The sequence below is a fragment of the Ptychodera flava genome, chromosome 14 (assembly GCF_041260155.1).
Source record: "Ptychodera flava strain L36383 chromosome 14, AS_Pfla_20210202, whole genome shotgun sequence".
Taxonomy (NCBI): Eukaryota; Metazoa; Hemichordata; class Enteropneusta; family Ptychoderidae; genus Ptychodera; species Ptychodera flava.
The window spans coordinates 17,625,190-17,649,575 of record NC_091941.1 but is presented as its reverse complement, the minus strand read 5'-3'; the positions used below and the strand labels follow the sequence as shown (position 1 = coordinate 17,649,575).

At 35.9% G+C, this 24,386-nt stretch overlaps 3 protein-coding genes across 4 annotated transcripts in view; 2 read left to right on the top strand and 1 right to left on the bottom strand.

The window, feature by feature from the left end:
- Nucleotides 1–3,946, top strand: part of LOC139149586 (polypeptide N-acetylgalactosaminyltransferase 2-like) — a 50,141-nt gene extending 46,195 nt beyond the window's left edge. For both annotated transcript variants that reach the window (XM_070721413.1, XM_070721414.1), the window contains exon 15: nucleotides 217–3,946. In XM_070721413.1, coding sequence (XP_070577514.1) covers nucleotides 217–369 — 153 coding nt within the window. In that variant the 3' untranslated portion in view covers nucleotides 370–3,946. The remainder of the gene's footprint in view (nucleotides 1–216) is intronic.
- Nucleotides 3,947–7,647: 3,701 nt separating this feature from the next.
- Nucleotides 7,648–14,586, bottom strand: LOC139149585 (enhancer of rudimentary homolog). The gene is made up of 4 exons (XM_070721412.1): nucleotides 14,483–14,586; nucleotides 11,640–11,727; nucleotides 9,985–10,105; nucleotides 7,648–9,080 (listed from the first exon to the last, which is right to left on the bottom strand). Exons 1-4 carry the CDS (start codon nucleotides 14,483–14,485, stop codon nucleotides 8,987–8,989), a joined length of 306 nt encoding a protein of 101 aa, XP_070577513.1. The 5' UTR covers nucleotides 14,486–14,586; the 3' UTR covers nucleotides 7,648–8,986.
- A 13-nt stretch (nucleotides 14,587–14,599) lies between these two features.
- Nucleotides 14,600–24,083, top strand: LOC139149584 (zinc transporter ZIP9-like). The gene is made up of 7 exons (XM_070721411.1): nucleotides 14,600–14,811; nucleotides 16,605–16,710; nucleotides 17,963–18,157; nucleotides 19,320–19,403; nucleotides 21,192–21,277; nucleotides 22,064–22,198; nucleotides 23,030–24,083. The coding sequence occupies exons 1-7, from the start codon at nucleotides 14,716–14,718 to the stop codon at nucleotides 23,282–23,284; spliced, it is 957 nt and encodes a 318-aa protein (XP_070577512.1). The 5' UTR covers nucleotides 14,600–14,715; the 3' UTR covers nucleotides 23,285–24,083.
- The last annotated feature ends 303 nt before the right edge of the window (nucleotides 24,084–24,386 follow it).

Genomic DNA, 24,386 nt, shown 5'->3' with positions numbered 1-24,386 from the left:
AGTCAACGGGTGCTTAGTCTCACCCTGTAGGGTAATGCTTTGTCATCGGCACAGACCATCAGAATCAACTATTTGTTTTTCCTAGTGTTATAGCTATGGGCAGTTCCATTTTCCTAGCAGTATAGCTGAGGGCAGTTCCATAGCAAAGCAAAACATTCAACCTTTGTTGTTTTTTACTCTTTTTTTGTTTCTTCTCTTCTCTCGGTTTGGTTTTAGAAGTGGACGCTGAAGGACAAAGTGCTGAAGCACCAACCGTCCGGACTGTGTCTGGACAGTTATCTTGCCAGGGGTGTCCAGAATCGCTTGGTGGTATCCAGTTGTGACTCCAACCAGGTCTCACAGTTGTGGGAATTCCATAAGTTGGGTTAATCCAGGATGGAAACTATTTATGCAGATATGATTTATTTTCTGTAGATGTTTCCTGTCAAGTTTCGGACAGTGCCAAAAATTATTTAAAATATAATAACTTAATGCTCAGGTATGGCTTGCTCAGTCAGCAGCCATAACAGCTGCACAGTATTCTGATGTTTATCAGCTACTTTTTGATTGGTTGGACAACTACTTGACTAAACATTGTTGGTGTTTTCAGCCAATGAGAATGTAGCTTTCTTCTATTTAAAGTGCAGACAGACAAATCTACCCACATGTGTGGGTTTTATTTGCATTTAGAAATTTTAATAATCATGAAGCAAAGACTAGAACAGAGTTTCTCAAGAGTTACACAACAGCATTTCTGTTAGACTTTCATCCAAACAATAGTGTCTGTACAAGCTCTTCCCAAGAGATTTCTCTGTTTGCACTTAACTTTTTAAAACTGAAATGAAGATGTTGATGCCTCTGTTTACCTTCTGTGGAAAAAGGTATTTACAGCCACCAACCATATTTTTGCATTCCACAAAGAGCATCTTGCAGCTCGGTCATGTCAAAATATTGAATCAAACTTCTGTGAAAGTAGTCGGGATATCAGTGTTTTTGTTATTCAATGACAATATCATGAAAATCAAAATAAATTCAATCTCGGAGTTTCCCTTCTTATTTTGATGACAACATTGGACCTGTACACTGAGAATGGGAGTGATTTCTAAAAAATGAAGAAACCAACCAGATAAAAAGTAAAATACTTTAGTACTAAATTAAAGTATCTCAGATGTGGATCAGAATCTCGCGAAACGCAACTGAAATAAAAGTTCAGTTTTGTCCATTATTTTTAGAATGTAGAAAAGGGCTATGCACAACAGAGCACATTAAAAAAATTTTAACGATCTAGTACAGGTATATTTGCAGCTGTGAAGAATGTGCAAAAACTTAAGACGGAAATTGATCCAGATTTAAGAAATTAAAAAGCTTGATAAAATTTCGAGATAAAGTTAAGATATAATGATAATATAGACTGCCAGAGATTATGCAATGCAGCAATTTATTATAGATATAATTGAGACTTGACCAGACAGGTCCAAACTGTTACAGGTCAAGAGAACAATTTACATGATTTTAATATGAAATGTTGAATCAGATTTTACAGGAATTGAAGATTAATATATAGCTGTTCTTGTTTTCCTTCAGTTTCTCTTTTGAGAAATGATTGTTGGATCAGTAGCGTTGCCTCAGTGCAATTGCCTTTCAAAGTATGTTACTTTGGGAATTCGCTGCACTTTGTAACTTTTTTGTGTCTAATATCTGTTTTTGTCTGTATTTGTTACAGTCCTTTCTAGAAATGTATTTTTTAAGCTCACGGCAAAGGCCATCTGTTCCAAAAGTTTGTATTTAATACTTTCTGATGTCTATAGTTCAGAATGTCGCAGATCTCAAAGTCAGGCAGGGTTGATGCTATGTTTTAATGCTGCTCTGGATTATTTTTTGAAAACATTTCTTTGTAAGTCTTTCGTCTATTTTTTCACCAAACCTTACAGTTCGAATGTTCAATTTAAATGCATCAGCCTGACCTTGATTGGAATGGTAAGAAACCAAGCCTTTATTGTGTCTCATGTGAAAAAAGTGATCACAGAATTGCACATGGGACATTAGCATTGACATTTATTGCATTTTTCGCATCATTCACATTCAGACTTTTAACAGCCAGGATGTTACGGATAATACAAAATCGAAAAGAGTCCCTCATTCACCAGGATAGGTCAGGAGCTTTTTTCTGTAAGGAAATGCAACTGAAGTTTGATGGCAGCTGTTCGGTTTTTGTTCCTTTTTGGAGTTGAACCTAGGGGACATATTCTCTTTTGGTCTTACTTCCAAAGACTCTAGGATCCATTCATTAGAGTTTAGATTCAGTTTGATATTATAGCACATCCCATATGAAAACTGGCATGTAACGATTTTATATAATGTGAATTCTTTGGTCGTACTCTGCAAGCAGAAAATGATCTTCTGTTGTTACCATCAAGAATCCTTCAAAGATGATGTCTCTATGCAAGAGAAATTGCAAACAGTGTTGTTTCAACTGTTGCACTTAGAAGCTCAATGATTTTATCAAGTCTAGTTTCAAATCTTTCACATTTTTTATCAAAAGTGTTGGAGTCTGATTGCAGTGTTTGTAGGTTACGCAGTAATTTCAAGTTTGGTATCAAAATGCAAACTGTACATAACTTTTTTTCCAACAAAGAATTTAGGGTTGCACAAAAATACTAGTCTCTAATCTTTGGTTTTAAACTTGTTTCTATAGCTCAGTTTTCATTGTCTCTATATTTTTGATACTAGTATCACAACATACAGATTTTGTAAGTGTACGCACAAGGATTAATGAAGTCACACCCCAATTACCTGTAAATAGATCCATGCTCACCATGTAGAACAATGGATTTGGGCTAAACCATTGTGGTTGAGAGGTTAAAGCTTACTGTAGTAGGAGGGCGCTTAAAGGCATGGTTCAGGCTTCCGATTGTCTTACCAGGAAATTTACTTACTAGATTACAATTTCAATGGAAAACAAAAAGCTATGACACCTCCATAATCCTCTTACAGACTAGAACAAACTTGATGCCTGGGATCGAGTCCCCTACCTTTAACCTCTTTAATAACCTGACTTTTGTACATCCCAATTGTTTTCAACAGCGTAGGTTGCACCCATAGTATAGGTTATGGGGGAGAAAAGGATAGAGGGAATGGTTTGAAGACCACTCATGGAAAGTTAGAACCTTCTGTTTAGAGGTGTCTACTTCCCAAAACAAAATGTAGAGAGTATTTTTATAAACTATACACAACTGGGGGTGATAAAGTTGCCCATGAACTTCCTTCGTGTAAAAGACATAAAAGATTAATTTCCCTGTGCAGGTATTGCGTTTAAATCTCAGCCAATGCTATCCAAATACTTTTCTGTACTCTACACATGCAGTTCTCTGAATGTGATCAGCAAGAGTGTAAATACTCAATGGTATCAAGCATTATTTGCAAAAATTTTACCAAAATTCCCTAAAGTCGGGGACTGAAACTTAAGCTGCATTTTGGACACCATGACAGCAATATACTTTGAAAGTTAAAGCTGCTCTGAAATTCTACTAGTGGAAATTCATGTCACAAATCCTTAAAAATCAGTTCAAATTGTTTTCCGGTACTTTGGTGCAGTCTTTGTTTTGTATGATGGACAGGTGTACATTGAATTTATAGTATATATAGTGTGCCTTAATAGGATATGGTGTTCATGAAGTGCATAGTATCTTAAGTGTCATATTGGTGAAGGGGATCTTTAGTTCTAGCTTTTGTGCTACATGTTCAAAATGTGTTTTCTGTCGTGTTTTGCCATTTTTGTCAGTACTGTGAATATTATTTTACCCTTATTTGTGATTTTTTTTCTGAACTTAAGGAAAAAAAATTAGAAAAGTACTGTTGCTCAGATTTTATTGTACAGTAAAAATGATTACTTGTTAAGAGTTATATGTATATATTGGTGAGTACCAGCTATAGTGTGCAATAAATAAAGCAAATTTTGTCCAGATGATGTTGCATTGTTGTTGTGATTTACTCATCTTTCACTGAGAAATAAATCACGCACACTCACACACAAAGAAACAAATACCATGGTGAGTTTTTTCACCCAGGACTCAAACAGGGACAAGACTCAAGAAATCTTGGCCAATGCTTAACTTAAAGTATAATTTAACATTGTCCTGTGGGAGTATTTGCATTTATTTACCATGAAAAGCACTCTCAGGCAAAGCTCTGTTAACAGCATGTGTAGGATATGGCCTAGTTTTCTTCAGGGTAGGCCCATTTTTGGCCTTTGTCACAAACGATGCATCACGATGCATAATTTTGCCCACATCGCTTTGCAACAAATAGAACTGCGTTCTGTGTGTGGTACTTAGTGAATAAATTTTATGTGCAACTCTGGTCTTGGCATGAGAATGCTATTTATGATGTGTTATGCTTTAGTGTACTCTTATCTTTTTAAACACAGGACCAGCATATCAAAAAACTCGACTCCAGTGCAGTCTTTATCTATATGCCACTAGAGGGCGCTATTGCAAATTGCCAGACTGAGGGCCTTTGTGCTTCTTGCTTTGTAGCATAATGAATTGAATGTAACTTCGTGATTTTCAATATGGAAATTGACCATGAAATGTACTTGAAACGGTAACATGAAAACAATAATCATCATATCTTAGGCAATGATAAAAAGAGTTGCAGGTACTTTGAAGTATTGTTACTTCCAATGGACATGCACATTGCAGTGTGTACACAGAGTATGTCATGTTTTTCAAATGCAAGAATCAAATTTATCGCTAAATATAATGAAAACTATTTCCACAGTTTTTTTGTCTGATATATGTGTGAAAAGGCCTACCATGGAGCGAACACACATGTATGATAAAACTGCAAAGTACAAGGTGAGGGGAATGATATGATCTTGCCAGGACGTATCAGATCCGTAAGTCATTTTTTGGGTTTGAAATTGACTCATGTAATGAATAGCCCCATAGGCAAATGAACAGCCCTATCTAAGTGACAGGACCGACCACAGTAATTCCGACTGATCCATGGCTCAGTCGGTAGAGCATTCGAAATGTATTCGGGGGATGTGGGTTCGAGTCCCGCATGGGTCACTTTTCATTTCATTTACAAACATTCTGTTAGTTAGTCAACATTGAATACGGACTTCAATCTACATGATCTGTCTTCAACTTACCAACTTCTCTGGATTTTTGTTTGATAATTTATGCTATAGATGGAGACTGAGCACTCGTTGAGAAGTTTGAATACATCTGTACATCTACGGAGTATCCCCTCTCCCTTGAGTGCAAGTAACCAAACTACACCAGTAGTTTACTGGTACTTTTGTTCTCCTGTATCACCTCAAAAAGTGACACTATAGATCAAAGCGTTAAACTTACAGATATATCAGCTTGTTTGTAAAATCATGGATATTTATCAGATAGGAAAGAATTTTTGTTTTCCTGCAGCAGAATTGTTTTAGTCACCAGATATGAACTGAATATGCTCACGTGTTTTACATCAGGTCATTAATAGTAGTACGCTTCACAGAACAATAAGATATATGTTATCACTAAATGAAGCAGGTTTTTTTCAACATCGCACAGTACTCTCAGATTTTAATCACTAATTACAAAACTTTATTTAATATGCAAATGAGCTGTTAATTAACTTGACACTGCTCAATGCTTCATGGGACAATTAGATATCCATCAGATCAACATTTGTAGCACGTTTTATTTAATTTAATGCAGTAATTTTAGAGTAATGTCACTAATTACAAAGTTCATTAAATATGCAAATAATCCCTATATTAACTTGGCACTGTTCAATGATTCATAGCAAAATTAAATATTTATCAAATCAATATCTGTAGCACGTTTCACAAAATTTGGTGCCGTAATTTCAGAGCTATATACCTAATTACAAGGTTTATTAAATATGCAAATGAACCCTTAATTAACTTTACACTACTAAATGCTTTACAACACAGTTAGATATCTGTCAGATCAGTATATGCAGCAGTTTTCATCACATTTGATGCAGTAATTTCGGAGTTATATGACTAATTATAGAACTTCATGAAATATGCAAATGAGCTAATTATTAACTTGACACTGTTCAATGCTTCTCAGTACAATTGGATATTATCAGATATTTATCAGATCAAATCTGTAGCAAGTTTCATACAAATTTAACGCTGTAATTTTGGAGTAATATCACTGATAACGAAGTTCATTGAATATGCAAATAAATCCTTAATTAACATCACACAAATGAATGCTTTACACCACAGTTAGATACATGTCGGGTCAGTTTATGCAATATATTTAATCAAATTTGGTGCAATTATTTTGGAGTTATATGACTAATTATAAACGTCATAAAATATGCAAATGACCTATTTGTTAACTTCACACTGCCTAATGCTTCTCAATACAATTAGATATTTATCAGAACAATATGTGTACCCGACTTCACTGACTTGGGTGCCGTAATTTCAGAGTTATATACCTAATTACAAAGTTCATTAAATATGCAAATGAACCCTTAATTAACTTCACACTACTCAATGCTTCACACCATAGTTAGATATCAGTCGGATCAGTATCTGCAGCAGATTTCATCACATTTGGTGCAGTTATATCGGAGTTATATGACTAATTACAAAACTTCATGAAATATGCAAATGAGCTATTTATTAACTTTACACTACCCAATGCTTGTAAGTGTAATTAGATATATATCAGATCAATATTTGTTGCAAGTATCATCAAGTTTGGTGCGGGAATTTCAGAGTTATCTCACTTATAACAAAAGTTCATTAAATATGCAAATGAGAAGGTAATTGACATGACACTCACAGCATCATCATAATGTTCTGAGATTGTCATCTGCGGAAAATTTCATGGAATTTTGTGCAGTATTTCTTGATATATGTCTACACTGTCATAACCGTCTCCATAGGGAAACCATTGTACGGAAAAAAAACGATATGCATAACTTCATTAATATGCAAGCCACACTAACCAAAATCTAATCAGTTCTTGCAAGTAGCATATGGTACCTGTCTACCAAATCTGACTTGAATCCGTTCAGGCGTTTTTGAGTTATCGTGTAAACAGACAGACAGACAGAGACACACACACACACACACACACTAACACACACACACACACACACACACGGACAGACAGACAGACATCGCTATGACAATAGCCCACGTGTTTACACACGTGAGCTAAAAATGGCTTCTGGTTAAATATCGTGTACAATATTAAATTTGTCCTTAATTAACATTTTGTAGTTGACCAATATAGAGACAAGATATGCAGGAATGATTTGCCTATATGATACTTGGGTGTATAAGACAATAACAACTGGGATAACACTTGGTTATGTGTAGTCCTACAGGTATATGAGAATGTAGCATTGTGAATGTTGACTGTGTACATATTTATATAGGTTATTTCAACATGCCCAGGTGGTAGTTGGCATGCTATAATGCATTGATATTGTCAGCAGTATGGCACATCAAATGTCATATAGATACATCAGGTATTGTGAAAAATAATCACTGAAACTTAAGCTATTTGTACGACTTATCTGACCATGAAAATCAAGCTTATGATTAGTGAAACTACAATGGCATGGTGTAAACTATGACAGCACTCGTTATGCAAAAAAATAAGACCATGACAGGCAGGATTTTGCTAACAAAACACTTTATTTCCTATGAGAAACTTCTAAAGGACTTGTCATATCTCGAAGGTCTTGGAATGGTACAAGTTTACAGTGATCTGCTAAAGTAGTTGTGTAGCTAATATATAGATATAGCGATACCCATAAACTGATTCAGGATTAAGCTATTGATGTGATCAAAGCGCTCGTCATTCCAGATGCCAGAGAGATGTTTGTTACCATGGCAACTGTAAAATCAAATGTCAGCTTCTGTCCATTTACGTTATGGTGAACCTAAGCCTGGAAAGATGCATAACATATGGATCCAAAACTACAGATCACATTATGCCATCTCCAGTACACTGATGGGACTGAAAAATCAAAACTACCGCACTACACTTGTACAGGTACAAACATTAAAGACAATGTTGGCTATAAGATGGCTACATACAAAACATTCAAAAGTTACTGCTACACCTACAGATTGGTTTCAGAAAAAATTGACTCAGAAAAATTCAATCATACTGGAATCTAGATATTAAAAAGAAAGAAAAGATATCTTTGAATAAATGGAGCAAAATTTGATTTTTGTAAGGCATTTTGCATTTGTCAGGCTGCTTGTTGGGATATTGCAATTCCAGTACTGGAATATTCCATGGCACTGGATTTGGTATGGGATGTTTAGAGTCCTGGCATTTGTTTCTGTTTGGCCAAGATCACCTGGCTGATTTTCACATTGGGGGATGATTATGTTCCCTGATATGGCCATGACATATCAAACTTTAAAAGGCAAAAAAAATGAAAATAATCCACAGAACCCAATTCATTGGCCTACATCCTTACAGGGTAGTTCTGGTACCAGCAATACAGAAATCTCTAGAGGAAACCTTTAAAGCTTTATACAGGCCAATCCCAAAGAGCAGTTGACTGTCTGCAACTCTGATACATGACAGTTAGGGTAACTGAGTTTTGACAAAAGCTGTCTTAGTAAAATCTGTGAGGATAGTCATGGCAAAAACTTTCTTCCTCTTTCAAACTGAAAGTACAACTTCAAGACACAATTTGAAGTTTCACTGGTTGAGACTTGCTTTGGGAATTTACGTACAAAATATTGTCTATGCTCTGTAGAACTTGCCAATGGCAAATTCTACACACTTCAGTTGACTGCACATCCAAACCACAAAGCAGTTAAGTCACAGAAACCAGGAAATATTGTATTGAAAACAGTACTCTGCAATTTTGTACCTGATACATGATAGAACATGATTTTTCTTTAATTTTTAAAACGGATAATCTTGATATAGGCCCCTCCCTCCCCAGTACTGACCCATCCCTAGTAAACTTGCATGTTTTTGTCTTGAGACCCTCATTTGCCCGCTTGTTTTCGCAACAGCACATATATCTTCTCCTTGATCCAGTCTTTGTTGTAAGGCGCATATGTGTTTGTTGATTTCTGGTAACTGAAATAAAAGCATAGTTACAGCGATAAGCTCATCATTGCCACCTCACTGTCACATACCTCTGTGAACACAGAGGCAGAAAATTGGCTTATGAATAACTTAAGTACACAAATCATGAGAGAGGTTGAATAATTTGCAATTCGCTGTTGTCCACTCAAGCCTTGCCTAATATTTGTAGATATGGCCTTACTCTAACAAGGAAGAGTTGGCACAAATGGAGAGGAATATGTGTGATTTTTGCTAAACATCAGAATTACTATCATGGTGTATTTAAAGAGTTTACCCAACACAATAAACATATGTCATATATGACTTGTGACATTGCATTTCAAGAATCGGAGAGAATATGGTAACTAATTAAGAATCATGGCAATAACTGAACACGTTGACTTTGTCTGTCCCTTTGAGTGGAAAATCTGTGCTACAATATCAAACAGAAAATCAACTGTAATCTCTAAGCTTGTCAAGAACGTAACTAAATCTTCAACTAGTGCATCATATGATGTATCATGAAGAAAAATTAATATTTCTGTACACGCTAAAGATATTAAACTCTGGGAGTTGTTTGAAGCATAATTAACTAACAAACACTATGGACATTGTCACATGACATGACTAAGATCTGGGGGCAGGCCAATAAATCATATAACAGATTGATGTCGAGGGCTGTGCAGTCGTTTACTTATTCAACTTAGATCTGTTGGCTGATCAATAAACTTGAACAACTGATTGACAGGAAATGACTGAGCTCTGTGAGCAGGTCAAGAAAATCATATATGGACTGACATCGAGAAGTGTGCATTCAATTTTTAACACAAGAAAACTATGGTTTGTGAGCAGGGCAACATGCAACATAACAATATATGTGACTGATATTGAGGAGTGTGCATTCACTGTTACTTACACAAGGCAACTGAGATCTGCAAGCTGGTCGATAAAATCAAATAACTGACTGATATCGTATGTAATGGATGGACTGTTTGGATTCATCCTCTTCAGATGCTCTTCATAGATTTTGCACACACCTGGAAAAAGAATTACCTTTGTTAGTGAAGCTTGAAACATGAACCATAGCTTCTTTATAGAAATACTTCCAATGTTCAAGTTGACTATGCATAAAGGGAAAAGAAAAATATGAAAAGAGAAAGGTCTGTACACATACATAGATGACTAATATAAGAATTGAACGACTATTGACATAATTTCTCAATTATCATATTCTATTCCCACAGGACAGTACCAAGTACTACTTTGTTTCTCTGGTTGCATCATTAGTGATACATTTCAAAGGCGTAGATAAGATCTTGGTTGTAGGAGTATCAGGTGGTAAGACTACCAATCCAGCACCATCCTTCGATCTGTCGCTTAAAACTTCAAAGTTATCTGAGTGACTCTGCTTTGGCAGTTCACTATACATCTGTCTAAAATTTCATCCAAAGTCACGTCACAGTACAGAAGATTTTGTATTGATACTTGTTAAAGGGATACAGTCATCGGAACTGCGCTAAAAGGTTGTATGAGACCCATATGACCAATGTTAACACTGCATCCAAGGTACAATGGTGATTGATAAAAGTTACAAAATGTCTGTCATAATCTACATAGTATAATTTAAATGTTGCAGCTATGATGATGAGGTGCATCTTGATACCATACACGAAATACTTTGTTTGTAAACAAGAAACTCGCACAGGTGCAGTTCTGACAACTGTATCTCTTTAAGTACATCCTCCGCAGGAGATTTCATAACTTTCATATTTCATGATTGTACATTGCATGATAAGTACAATTCAGTTATTATGACATACATGGTTTTTCATCTATCAACTTACGCTTTCTTGAATTTTGTTGCCTTTGAAACAGAAAAATAATTATCAAAGTTCTCAGCGGCATGCAGCTCATCACAACCTTCACTGGGGGGGGGGGGGGGGGAGAGATAGACGATGCAATAGCTGAAGCACCACTATTAGACCAGATTTGATAGTGGTTCTAATGGAACTAAATTACTGTCAAAGATCCAGATCATCTTCCGCTGAATTTCTTGTGTACATATGCAGCTACTCAGAGCTTGTATTTTGCCAGAATGGGGACGAGTGCGTGGAAAATGACATTGCTACCACATGCTACCACAACAACATGTCTTGAAGTAGAACACTACAAAGGATGCTTAGACCTGTGTTCTATTTGCATGGTTAGGTCTCTGTTTTGAGAGGGAGTGCTGTCCCGAGACCCCACCATCCCCCAGATGCTGTCCTAATTTACAGCATTTTTTATGCCACTGTTCACAAGTAATGGCTGATCTGTTTTAGAAATTGCTCCATCTAAACTCTGAACCAAGGCTTCTCGTATAAACAGAACTAATGCGCAAGTGAAGCAAATGCTTAGTATTTGAATGCTAGCAAAAGCTTATTTGACCACAGTCCCTGGTGGGAGGATATTAATCATTTGATACAATATTTCCATGGTAAGAATGGTGCCACAATTCATTTGGGTGTAGTTTCAATGAGGAACTGTAGGATACATTGTAAATGTACAAGCTTTCTTATCATCTACGCTTACCTTCCATACATTCATTGACAGTCTCATAGTCCGAGTACGTCCTTGTCTCTGGCTTCTTGCCAGGCTGCACTAACAAAATAGTGTGTGACTGTCAAACAGACCACAAGCAAAATAAAATTATTATGTGTGAAAAAGTTAACTACATACTTTCAAATTTTATAATGATAGGGCCAAATTCCCTGAAGCTACTATAGACATGGATACAAAATTAAGTATTTCCTGTCTGTATGAAATTATCTCACTAAGGTCATCCTAGGGACTTGTAAACCAAATATTAAAGCTGTCTGACCAGCGGTTTTGAAAAAACAAGCGACTCAACAGTTGACAGAGCTCTGCTGTGTTATGTAGAGAATAACCTTTTGTGACACATGTATTGATGAAGAAGGTGGATATCTTTGATAGCTCATTTCAGGATGGCCTGACCAAAAATGGAAAATAATTCCGTAAAAATACAGATTTGCATATTTCATCAGACTATATTAGTCTATAATAGCAAATAAACGAGAGTTAATTACATTCTAATTAAAGTAAACAAGACTTGCTTAAATCAAGATTTATGTCATAAAAAAACAGCATATCTGTCAGGTTGTAAAGAATCTTGAGCTGGTTATCTTTTAATATCAGTATTTTCATCCTATTAACCAAGCACATTTTAACTTTCAAATTAACATTGTAAGTAAGTTCAGTTGAATAAGTTGAGACTGTACGTACTCAGAGAAAGCACACTGAAGAGACAAATGTTTGAAACTTAAGAAGTTCAAGGTCATCAAAAGCATTATAAGGAATCATGTTACACTTTCATTGCACTGTTTACACAGATTGCATAATTGCTATAAATAGCACATGAGGAATCTTACAGCCCAGCTTTACCATAAAAACCCCATCACTTTGACCACTCTTTTAATTGACCACTCTATTTTTTTCCTAAAAAAGTAATCTTATTTTATCCTTACCAAGTCAACCATAAATGGAAATTAGAACTTTCTCTATCTCTATTTATTTGACCACCCTATCATGACAAACTATTATGAGCAATTTCTTTTAGATAACATACAGGGCACAATAAATGACAGTTCAGAATATGTAAAAGTTGGGATTCAGGAAAGTTGCCTTTACATGTTTTAATCCTCCAAGATGGTAAGCATTTCACTATGAACTGTCAAAAAAAGTTGAACTTTCTGATAATTCCACACTAAAATTATTTTGGCTTTGATGATTTCCTAATTAATTCAGTTATTAAAATCATATTAATTATTTTTCCTGGGTGAATTGATAGGGTTTATCCAGTACAAAAATTCCATACAATGTAAGTCAAATTTGACCAAAAATGACAAAAAAATTCCTTAAAAATACACATTTGCATATTTCATCACAATTTGAACAAATCTAAGTTGGGTTATCCCTAGGGACCTGTATACCAAATAACAAAGCTGTCTGACCAGCGGTTATGAAGGAGAAGATTTTTACCAAAAACACCTTTTTTGGCATTAATTTGCCTATTTTCAACAATATCAAAAAATTAAAAAAAAACAGTTTCTCAAAATCATATTTTACGGTAATCTACACAACAAATATCAAATCAGTAAGTACCGCGGTTCTCAAGATATTTGAGTGGACGGACGCCTCACAAACGGACATACATACATACATACATACATACATACATACATACATACATACATACATACATACATACAGACTGACGCCGGACGGATACCCATCCCAATAGCTTCTATAGACTATAGTCTATAGTAGCTAATGATAACTCACCAATAATTATTCTGATGGCATTACATATAACATAAATAACACACTCACTCACACACACACACACACACACACACACACACACACACACACACACACACACACACACACACATATATATATATATATATATATATATATATATACACACGAAAATGGATTGCTTGTCAATGCAGGCAAAGTATAGTGCTCAATGCATTTCTGCAGGGCGGTAATACTGAGAATCTAGGAACTTGTAGTTGTCACTCTACAGGCTGTTTCATGCGCTAAGCAATCATCAGACCCTGATGATTGCTTAGCGCATGAAACAGCCTGTAGAGTGACAACTACAAGTTCCTAGATTCTCAGTATATATATATATATATATATATATATATATATATATTATATATATATATATATATATATATATATATATATATATATATATATATATATATATATATATATATATATATATATATATATATATATATATATATCTATATATATATATCTTATATAGATAGATTATCTGGTGGTTGATAGTTTGCATGAATGTTTTTTGTCTGCAACTAGACATACACAGACAAATCCACTCAAATGTTACTACAGCTGTCCTGCCATTGTTATACTCTGCAGGTTAGTATTTCGCCCTTTGCAATCTGGAGCAAAATTTAAAATCATGGAAGGAGTATGTCAAATCAAAACAAAAACATTACAGAAGTTCACATAAAATGCCCTAGATCTGTACAGACTAGTCAGAACTTGAAATTCTCATGACAACAATTTAAACACAAGCTATTTGTTTTCCAAAGTCGTTTTCTTTTATGAACCGATCCGCCTTGCTACCAATACAGATATGGAAAATTGCGAGCTCGTACTCGATAATATGCATTTCTGCCTGACCCACGCGATATGCATGGCGCTTCACAGCTCCAACATGTCGAAAGACGCCACAAAAATGTCCTCCTCAATTGTATGAGATCTGTAATAGATACTGTATTAATGCCACTCAGACTAGCTTTCTTACATAGTGACGGGGTAAAGTCGTAATGATGTTAATCAAAATTGCGAAAGAACGCAGAAAATATTACCATTTTCCCTTGAAGAATCGGCGATACCACAGTACGCTTTGGTCAGAATAGGTAAATGGTGGTAGTTACAGCGCCACCAAAATTGGTACCGTCATTTGCGCAGGGTCATCACGCAGAGGTCAAGTCTGCTGAACACACACACTCCACGAATATTGAATCGTATGTCTATCACCTCATCTATGATTGCAACTTTTAGTGGTTTTCTTCGATAAATAGTGAAAACACAGGAGGCGATGGACGATTTTTGGAGGCTTTTGCTCCTGTCTTTAGCCATGTTGATCGGCTGCTACCTAGCTGGCTCTATCCCCTTAGCCATCAACTTGTCAGAGGTGAGTTCACTGGTTTTAGACGTGGCAAGGATGAAGTGTAGTGTGGCACGTCAATCCTATTGTGATATATTGTTTTCGATAATGATTCTGCCTTCTTCCCAGTCAGCAAGAAACCCAACAAATAAAACATACGTAAGCGAATGTTAATTTCCTTCTTTTCCTATCGTCGCCGTGGATGAAAATCCGGCCACACAATTTTTGTAAAAATCTATCAGAAAAATATCTGTAATCTAACCTGGATTTAATGTATTCAATAGAAATCCCATTCATTCGCTCAGATTGGCCACACTTCTACCAGATGTCGCCAGCAACTGTGACGTGAATAATCCGAAGGATCACAATCTAGATCAGAAATAATAGCACAGAATTATGAAGTGGTTCGATAAAATGGCGAATCAAATGTTTACATTCCGGATCTGAAGAGTTGAATGAATATCACAGACACTGTACTAATAGACTGCTACTGCAATAGTATTAAACCCGGAAAGCAGGTTTTGTTTTCAATACCGCCTGTTTGAGTTCCAAGGATAAATAGATTTGGTTTTCACACATGCAGTCTATTTAATTGTAGAGGATGCCGCTTACTGATGTTGTGGGAATTAAGACACTTAGGACAGTTGTTGACAAGATATGCTACAGGCGAAAGATGGCTAATGAACCCCTCACGTTAGCTGCAAAATTGTAGCTCTACGGTGAGGCGGTCGGTGAGTTTTGGTTTTTGCGACCTCGCTCACCAGTAGAGCTACAATGCCGAAGGCCCTGAAGCATACAAAATAAGCACGCTGCTCATGGCATGGCATTTTGATATAAAATCCCATATATTTACCGCATTTGGTCATACTGATTTATCACTACTGAAGAAAAACACTATACTACACTAACCTTGTCGTGTATGGGGTTTGGTATTTGTTCAAATACGTCGATCGCGTTCCAAAAACATTTCTTGGAGCCGCCATTACCAACTTCCGGTAATGGCGGCTCCCAGAAACACGCTCAATGTTTATGGAACGCGATCGACGTGTCTGTGCTAATACAAAACCCCATAAACGACAAGGTTAGTGTAGTATAGTGTTTAGTCTTCAGTAGTGATAAATCGGTACGACCAAATGCAGTAAATATGTGGGATTTTACATGAAAATGCCGCACCATGTGTGGCGCGCTTATTTTGTATGCTACAGGGCCTTCGGCATTGTAGCTCTACTGGTGAGCGATGTCGCAAAAACCAAAACTCACCGACCGCCTCACCGTAGAGCTACAATTTTGCAGCTACCCTCACGTGTGTGCTTGTGTGTGTGCATGTTTGTGTTGTAAAAACAGTAAAAAAAATTATACAAATAAGTCCAGGAAAAGAGAAATAGCAATATGAAGTTTTTCAATTATGCATGACAGATTTTCATAAGACTCTTATTTTAGGGTCTATGGTTAGGTGAACAGTCACTGTGAAAAAGATGCAACACGCTGTGTACCACATGTTTGACATCAACTGATTGTGAAAATAGCTTTTTTATTTCTCAAAGCTAATAAAGGATTAACGTTGTTGCAAGTGTTATGTGTCACATGCAACTACTGGTTTTGTGAAATTAAATGCAGGGGAAAAAAACAAAGTGATTTTAATGATATTTTGATGGATCAAAACATCATTATTAAATCATGTTGAATTTGGAATTTTTAAAAGTGGGCAAATCAAGTAAGAGAGTACAAAATAAAGATATGCATACAACATGTCATTCATTTTACACATAGCTTTATTTGATAGTTTTGCACAAATTATATTTGCATTGTTTCTTCCACAGGAAAAGCTACGTCTTGTGACGGTACTTGGTGCTGGGCTGTTGGTTGGTACTGCGTTGGCTGTGATAATACCAGAGGGAATTCATGCTTTGTACGAAAATGTTCCAGGTAGGGTAAATAAAATCATTTGTGGAATCACATTATAATATTCCCTAATTAAAATCCTGACCTGTTTTAGTGTTATTTTGTCATGCAGTATTCAAAGTTTCACTGGATGTGTAACTTGTATAGAAACAGAGTGAATATCATAACGAATGATGGCAGCATGGGAATGTTGATGGATTGTTTAGAAGTGACTGTGGAATCGTTGCCTGTGGCATTGACTGTGGAATTAGATCAAGTATTTGAATAGGAAAGATGTAGTGTGTATTGAATCTCATCTCTCACTCCACAGTTTATGTTACTGTGTAACAACCAGTGGAGAAAAATTGACCAAAAAATGCAAAGCACCGTTTGCAAAATGAATTTAGAATAGTGATACCTTTGGATGTCATAACTCCTTTACCTTCAATCTTTCACTTTCTCTCCATTCTGTTGGAAAGTTGGGATAATAAAAGTGAGCCCTCTATAGTTTATTAGTCAATAAAGGATAAATTGAAGGAATTCAGTCAGGCAAATTCATTAACATGTATCATGTTTGTTGTCTTTTACAAAGTAAAAAAGGTTTGTATCCAATCATACTATTCTGGTAATGTACTATATATTAAGTATGAAAATACCAGTGAATTTAACATGTGTAATTTGCATTTTAATCATATTTTTTGTCATTGTGTACCCTCACATTTATGTGACAAAAATGTCTGGCAATCTATTTCGTGTTAAATATAGTACTAAAAGTTGATTTTATATTCCTGAGTATCAAACCAATCTAGGAAGCCATTTCAATACACTACTTCCAGTTGACTGTAGCTAATACGTTAATTTGATAACAGGAATATGAAAATGCAGAACAAGAGACTTTTACCATGTATTTGCCGCGTGGGATTAATAGGTCATTCTTTTGTCAATACAAGACACTTCATATCATGTGGTGTATCAGTGTGAACTGGATACAAATATTATCCTTGTTTATCTCCTCAATTCTTTCATCAGATAAAATTCTTTACACACAGTTTGAATGTTGCCATTGAAAAAAGAAACAGCTACTGTAAATTGAAGTCCAGAAATCCAGCATAGGGTCTATTACTTTCCTGGCCTTTTCTTGCCTTTGAAATTTGCGCAATGGATCACTTTTCCAAAGTAATAATTCATGAACTTCATCTTTTCAAAGGGTTTGTCATGCTTTATTTCCAAAATCTTCACAGATTTCTTATGTCAGTGAAACCTATTACTACCAATGTGGTCTCAACTTCTTTTTCAGAGTCTCACCATGTTGCGAAAGAAGGAATAGAAGAGACGGCCAAAGATGCCGCAGCTCACTCACATGACCATGACCATGACAGTGAACATGCAGAGAATGATCTGCATGTGTACATAGGCTTTGCTCTAGTCATTGGGTTTGTTTTTATGCTCCTAGTCGACCAGATTGGTGGCGCCCACTTCCATTCACCTGCTGGTAAGTCAAACTTGGTCTCTTTGTTTTCCTGACCTCTCTCTGTGTAGTGAAATTTTTTTGTAATGTTACATACTTACTAGACTGATTGTCAGGTATGTTTTCTGGTACTGTACAGTGCTTATTCATTTGGTAGTTCCTGGTGTTACTTGATTGTGTTTAGCATGTTAGAAAATTTGCACGTCAAGTTCTGTTCTAGACCTGCTTTCCATCAGATGATGTATTTAAAGAAAACAAAAATGGATTCATGACCAAAAAAATATTTCAAAAAATTCCATTTATGTAGATATAGAACTGTACCATCATATTGACTTGGTTTTTAGGTCTAGAGAATTGCAGGACCTGTGTTCTATTGTTGACCTGTTAGCATTCAAAGAAGCCTGTCTCTTTTTTTGCATGCAGCTGGGTAAAAAGCTACTATAACACATACCCCGTTCCCTTTTCATCATACAGGGATCCAATCGGAACATTGAAAACAGTAATTAATTGACCAAAGTCTGATTGTGAAAGACTGAAGCCAGTTCCAGTTTATATGAAATTTTATCAGTGAGCAATATTTTTTACAAGGAACCTACAAAACTGAAACATTCCAAAATGTAACATAGAACAAAAACAAAGCAACTGTCAAAAAATGACAAGAAACTATAGTCAATCATTCCTAATACTAGAAAGGTTTTATATTCAGTTGCCAGTTCATAGCAGAGCCCCCTTATGAGCCTCTCCTTACTCAGATGGATCACTGTCACTCCACAGTGAAGTGACCGTGGATGGATGCACTGTGTAACATTCATGCATCCATTGAGAGTATGTAGTATCCACAATGTGAGTGTAGGATTTTCTTTTTTAGGCTTTGACAGTCTCCTTGTAAAATTTTTGAAATGAAAGTCATGCTGTTAGCATTGAAATTTCTATCGTGTAATTTAATGTAATGCAACCATGTCATGGTATAGGATGGTTCTTCTGTTAATTTTTGAAGATTTATCAAATGTCAAGGTCATGTTCCTGTTTGACATAGGCAACTTACTCATTATCCTTTCAATAGTTGTGAAAGTCAGATGTATTTCCATGAAGTGCTTAACATAGTATTTGAGATTAATAAGAAAATCATGCAAAGTGATGTGAACATTACATCGCCATAATTCTAAATAATATTTATTTCCTTCAGGTGACGCTGAGACAGCTGGCAGGAATAACTCCACTGGTAGGAATAAAATTACAGCTACACTTGGCTTGGTGGTACATGCAGCAGGTAAGTCACATCCTGCGAGGTACATCTGATGCAAATCATACTTGGACATTTTATCACTAAGTTAAGTGTCCCAACGGCATCCCTAGGTCCTTGCTATTTGTTACAAATGAGACAGATGTGTTGAGCTCTCACCAGTGTCTCATTTATCATTTTGACAGCAATGACAGGTCATGGTGCATGTTTTATGGCATGTATGTGTCTAGTTAGTCTTTTTTCTCTTGATAAGTTCAGTAACAAATACATATTTTTTTCACAACGAGAGATCACGCCCGTTACAAAACTCTCTCATAGTAGGGGTCTGTCTTTGATTTCTAAGTTGCTCATCAGGTTTCATGTTATTATGCCACGTTTTGGATTGCTGATTAACAGAACCAAACACTGAAGTAGGTGATTATTTGACAGTGCCGCAGCAAAATCAGCTGGCTCTTTATTAACGACAAGTCCAGTATCTGTCTGTCTCTCTTGAACCTGAAACTGTTCTGGTTCTGAGTGGATAGATGGATAGATACTCGACTAATTCAGAATGGGAACTGTCATGCAAAAGTTTGGTTCATCCCCTACCATTGCCACCCCTTATAGATATCAATATTAATATGACTTTTATTCCCGAAACCTTTGACTCTATTGAAAAACAAGTTGCTTCTCATTCCATGGTTTTGACCTTCTACTTCACAGCAATCACCATTGCAAACACTTGCAAACTTTTTGGTACTTGACCAAAGTGTAACAAATTTTCCGTGGAAAAACACTCATAGGCACGACTATCTGCATTCAAAATGTTGTACAGAAAGCCTAATTAGGAATGTGGAATGATATATGGTTTATAAGATAATATGGCATGTGTATCAACCACAGCTTATCAGACACCTGCTGATATCAATCAATTTGTATTGTGATTGATAACCATGGCCTGGACTCTCATTGATTTGCTCTTCATAAAAACTTCAACCATTGACGTGCATACCAAAACTATCCCATCTTCAATCAAATCATCGCTTTCCAGGGTCTATGATCGAATGTGTCTCACAATCACAGTAAAGGTGATTTTTGTGAAAGTTTTGCACAGTGGATAAAAATATGTGTAAACTGTGGTGAGAATTTAGTAGTTCCCAGATTAGAGAGAGAGTTGATAAACCCCTGGGAAAATAATTTTAGAACACTGATATCATATTCATCAGCTAAACCACTGCAAGCAAAAACTTAACACTTCACCACCTGGGAAATCTAATTATCATTTTCATGCTATGCAAGATATTGCCGTGTATGTCACTGCTTTGTCATAAATTTTAAAATGCAAGTTTTTGATACATCAATGTTCTAATAAATGTTAGCTGAAGATTGATGAAAGCCAAAGTAGGATTCAAATATTATAAAGAAGAATCTAAAAAAACGAAATGTGTATATCAACAGCCTGGAAAAGGATAAAAAAATTATGTAATTGGAAGCCAAAAAATAGGTAACAAAAGTATTAATGGCCTCCTCTGGGTGTAATTGTCTGAGTAACAATGTTTTATCACCATGGTTATGCAATAAATGATTCGTTGTCATTGTAAGTTTATTGCCGCTACATTGAACACAGATATTGTGTTCAGATATGCTTTGTCAGGTATCTATTCAAGTGTAAAATGTTTAGACTAGCATCCAAAAAGAGATGAAAAATGAATTCGGTATCAAAATATGTAAATCTACTTATGACAATTTTGTGGTACTTCTTTCATGTGATATTCATATTTTCAGAGCACAGTTCATCACCAATTACTAATAGGATTTTCTCTTATCTGGTTTTAGCCGATGGTATCGCCATGGGAGCCGCAGCAAAGACCTCAAGAGCGGATGTAGAAATGATCGTATTTGTTGCAATTATGTTACATAAGGTAATGAAATATTCCTGAGAGATTTTATTTGTGTGGAAAATACCAAGTGAGGATTTTTCTGTTTTGTGAAAAAAATTATGATGTCCCAGGCTGTGCAGCATATTTTACCCAACTTGGTTTTATTAACACAAGCATGGTCTTTTGTCGTTAGTGATTTTAATTATGATTGAGATAGACCAAACAGTGTCTTCCAATCCTGGTATTGCTTTGGTGAATAATTTCATCTACATTAAAATGTTAGAAAAAACCAAACAGGACAAAATAGAAAGCACTGTACCCTAAAATACCGTTAATTACAGCAGTGAAGCAGAATTGTGTTCTTGAAAGCTGTCATGTATCAATCACACAGATGGATACTATTGGGCAATTCTCATTTTCATTTGTGCGTGATGATGATGATGATGATGATGATGATGATGATGATGGTGATGGTGGTGCTGATGATAGTGAGGTGATAATGATGATGACATCTGTGGTGCAGACGATGGGGCTTTTCTTTGTAATGGGGCAGTTACCATTTCGAAGTTGGCTTTGTTTTACTGAAAATAGTTGTTTATATTAGCCAAATTTAATGAGTTTGTGGGCATAGTCTAATGATAATTAGCTCCATGACATTAAGAATGTGACAATTTTGTGACAAAATTTAAATCGAAAATCACTTGATGAGAACTTGCACCACAAATTCTGTGAAATCATTAATAAAGTTTTCTCCCCCCCCCCACCAGTAGTATCGACCATATACTTGTTGAAATATTGATAAATTTGTATTATTCTTGATCCCTATAGGCACCAGCAGCGTTTGGTCTGGTCTCTTTTCTTTTACATGAAAACTTTCAGAGGAACAGGATACGAATGCATTTATTTGTTTTCTCCATGGCGGCTCCAATTGGAGCAATTCTCACATTTGTAGGACTGAGTCAGGTAATAAATTTAATTTATTTTGTGATATACCAACTTGGTTTGGTCTTTGGCAGTCATTTTGGTTGATTGGGATTATAGCGATTGTACGTGTGTTTGTATGAAATAGAGCATTTTGATTGTCATATTGGTTTTTTTCCACAGGACTTTGCCCTTTTCCAGTGTGTTTAGTGCTGTAGCCTGTTGTCAGATGATCAGATCCCTATCTTGCCACATGGCGTTTACAGTTTTTGATCAAAGCATCAGTGAAAATAGAGAGTAAATTTTGCCATTCCTGTCAGTGTAATTTCTCACAGTTTTGACAATATTTGTATTGTAACAATGGCATAACAACCTCATGAGAAATCAGTGCTGTTATAGGGATTGAGTTTGTTATGTAGGAGATGCAATGGTCTTTTGTTTTTCATTAAAATTGATGTTGAGCTTATGAATTTGCTTAGTGACTGATACGAGAAAAAAGTATGCCTTTAAATATGGACATAATTCCACGACAAATGGCAAAACAAAACACTATTTGTAATTCTATGGATTCTCTGAATATTGTGTGAACTTTTGGTGTTTTGATCGGAGTTCAACCAAAGTATGACATAAAGGTTTTGAATTATCTATGTGATGATGTTTTATAACAATTCATAGAATACATTATATCAAAATACATGTACCATCAAAATTTCAAAGACTTATATATAGCTAATTGGTTTTCATATTTCTACTGAGCTGCACGGAAGTAAACTCTCGTGCTAATTTGTGTTGTACTAATTTTTGTTGCACCATGTTCTGTTTTTGAACTCTCAGTTTTCCATTGACCTTGATATTTTTGTCACACATGCACAGGGTACAAAGGAAGCCTTGGACACCATCAACGCCACCGGTATAGCCATGCTGTTCTCGGCGGGGACATTTTTATATGTAGCCACCGTACACGTTTTACCTGAAATAGCCGCTCAAGGCCATTCCCACACAGCTGGTGCCGCAGATCAAGAAAACTCAACCGATGTCAAACATCCAGGCTTCTCAAAGATTGAACTGTTGGCTCTTGTGGTGGGTTCTCTGACCCCACTTATATTGTCTGTTCATCATCATCATTAAAGAACTTGAATCACAGAAAAAAAAAAATTATGAAGTATAATTTATATTTTCAGAACTTTGAATACTATGTAGCATGGAAATGGAAAAAAGATGGATTTACTGTATTTACTGTGCAAACAGAATTTGTCCGCCATCTTTACAGGAAGTGACATCATCATCCTTGTCCTCAATGCAAGGAAGTGATGTCACTGCAGTTTGAAATGAGCCAATCTTGCGAGAAAAATGTGATGTCAGTCCTTTCTTCTGAAGCTGAAGCTTTATCTTCAGATATTTTTATATGTACATCATAGGTATTATTCAAATCAAAGCACGATATCATATATCTAAGTAATACCCCCAGATTCCTTCACTTTTTGCACATTGTAATTGGTCGTCTCCCAGGATGCTTCAGGGTCTTTTCTGTATTTTTCATCTGCATCATGGTATCTGTATTTCTTGGCTGCTGAACTGAGCGAGGGAGCCTCGTGGTCATTTATGATGTGGTAAAATTTACATAGGATAAAATTTCAACTGTGTCGTCAAGTCATATGAGCCAATTGGAATCATTTCTTTGTTGAACCCTTGCAACAAAATCTCTCTAGCATTGTTTACCATTAATGTCACCTTCTGAATGGAAGAGGTTGATGCAAACCCTTCCTACAAATACTTCTGTGTCATTCAACAAGTTTTTCTGTATGCGCTCGTGCAGATGTGGTTTTCTTCATTTCCCACAAAAAAAATTGTAGCAGGCACTTGCATCATGATTTATGCTATAATGATAGAATGAATTCATTAAAGAGTCCAACAGAATGACACCTATCATATCAACCTCTTTTTTCGAGCCATCCCAATGTCATGTCTTCCCACAAAATTGTGTTTTCATTTTACGTTTCCCCCTCCTCATTGTTTGTCAATCTGCATTGTGCATAGAGTCACATGTTGCTTCAGAAACGGCTGCAACTTGACAGTCTCCCATCGTGACTACCTGTGAATCAAACAAAATCTGTGCTGTTGTCAGAGACTTTATTTACACTTCAAGGAAAGGAACAACTCAAAGCATAAAAAAAGGAGTAAGGTGCGGAATTGTGTCTTTTCCTTAAAGCCATTTCTAAACTATGTGTAT

What these genes read in the sequence shown, in the direction of transcription:
- LOC139149584 (XM_070721411.1), top strand. Translation starts at nt 14,716, where the DNA reads ATGGACGATTTTTGGAGGCTTTTGCTCCTGTCTTTAGCCATGTTGATC. An exon ending in TTGCAATTATGTTACATAAG is followed by an intron (nt 21,278 to 22,063) that starts GTAATGAAATAT and finishes TGATCCCTATAG; the next exon opens with GCACCAGCAGCGTTTGGTCT. An exon ending in CATTTGTAGGACTGAGTCAG is followed by an intron (nt 22,199 to 23,029) that starts GTAATAAATTTA and finishes ACACATGCACAG; the next exon opens with GGTACAAAGGAAGCCTTGGA.
- LOC139149585 (XM_070721412.1), bottom strand. An exon ending in TGTCAATGAATGTATGGAAG is followed by an intron (nt 10,106 to 11,639) that starts GTAAGCGTAGAT and finishes TTCTTTTTCCAG; the next exon opens with GTGTGTGCAAAATCTATGAA. An exon ending in GCAGATCTCAGTTGCCTTGT is followed by an intron (nt 9,081 to 9,984) that starts GTAAGTAACAGT and finishes CTTTTATTTCAG; the next exon opens with TTACCAGAAATCAACAAACA.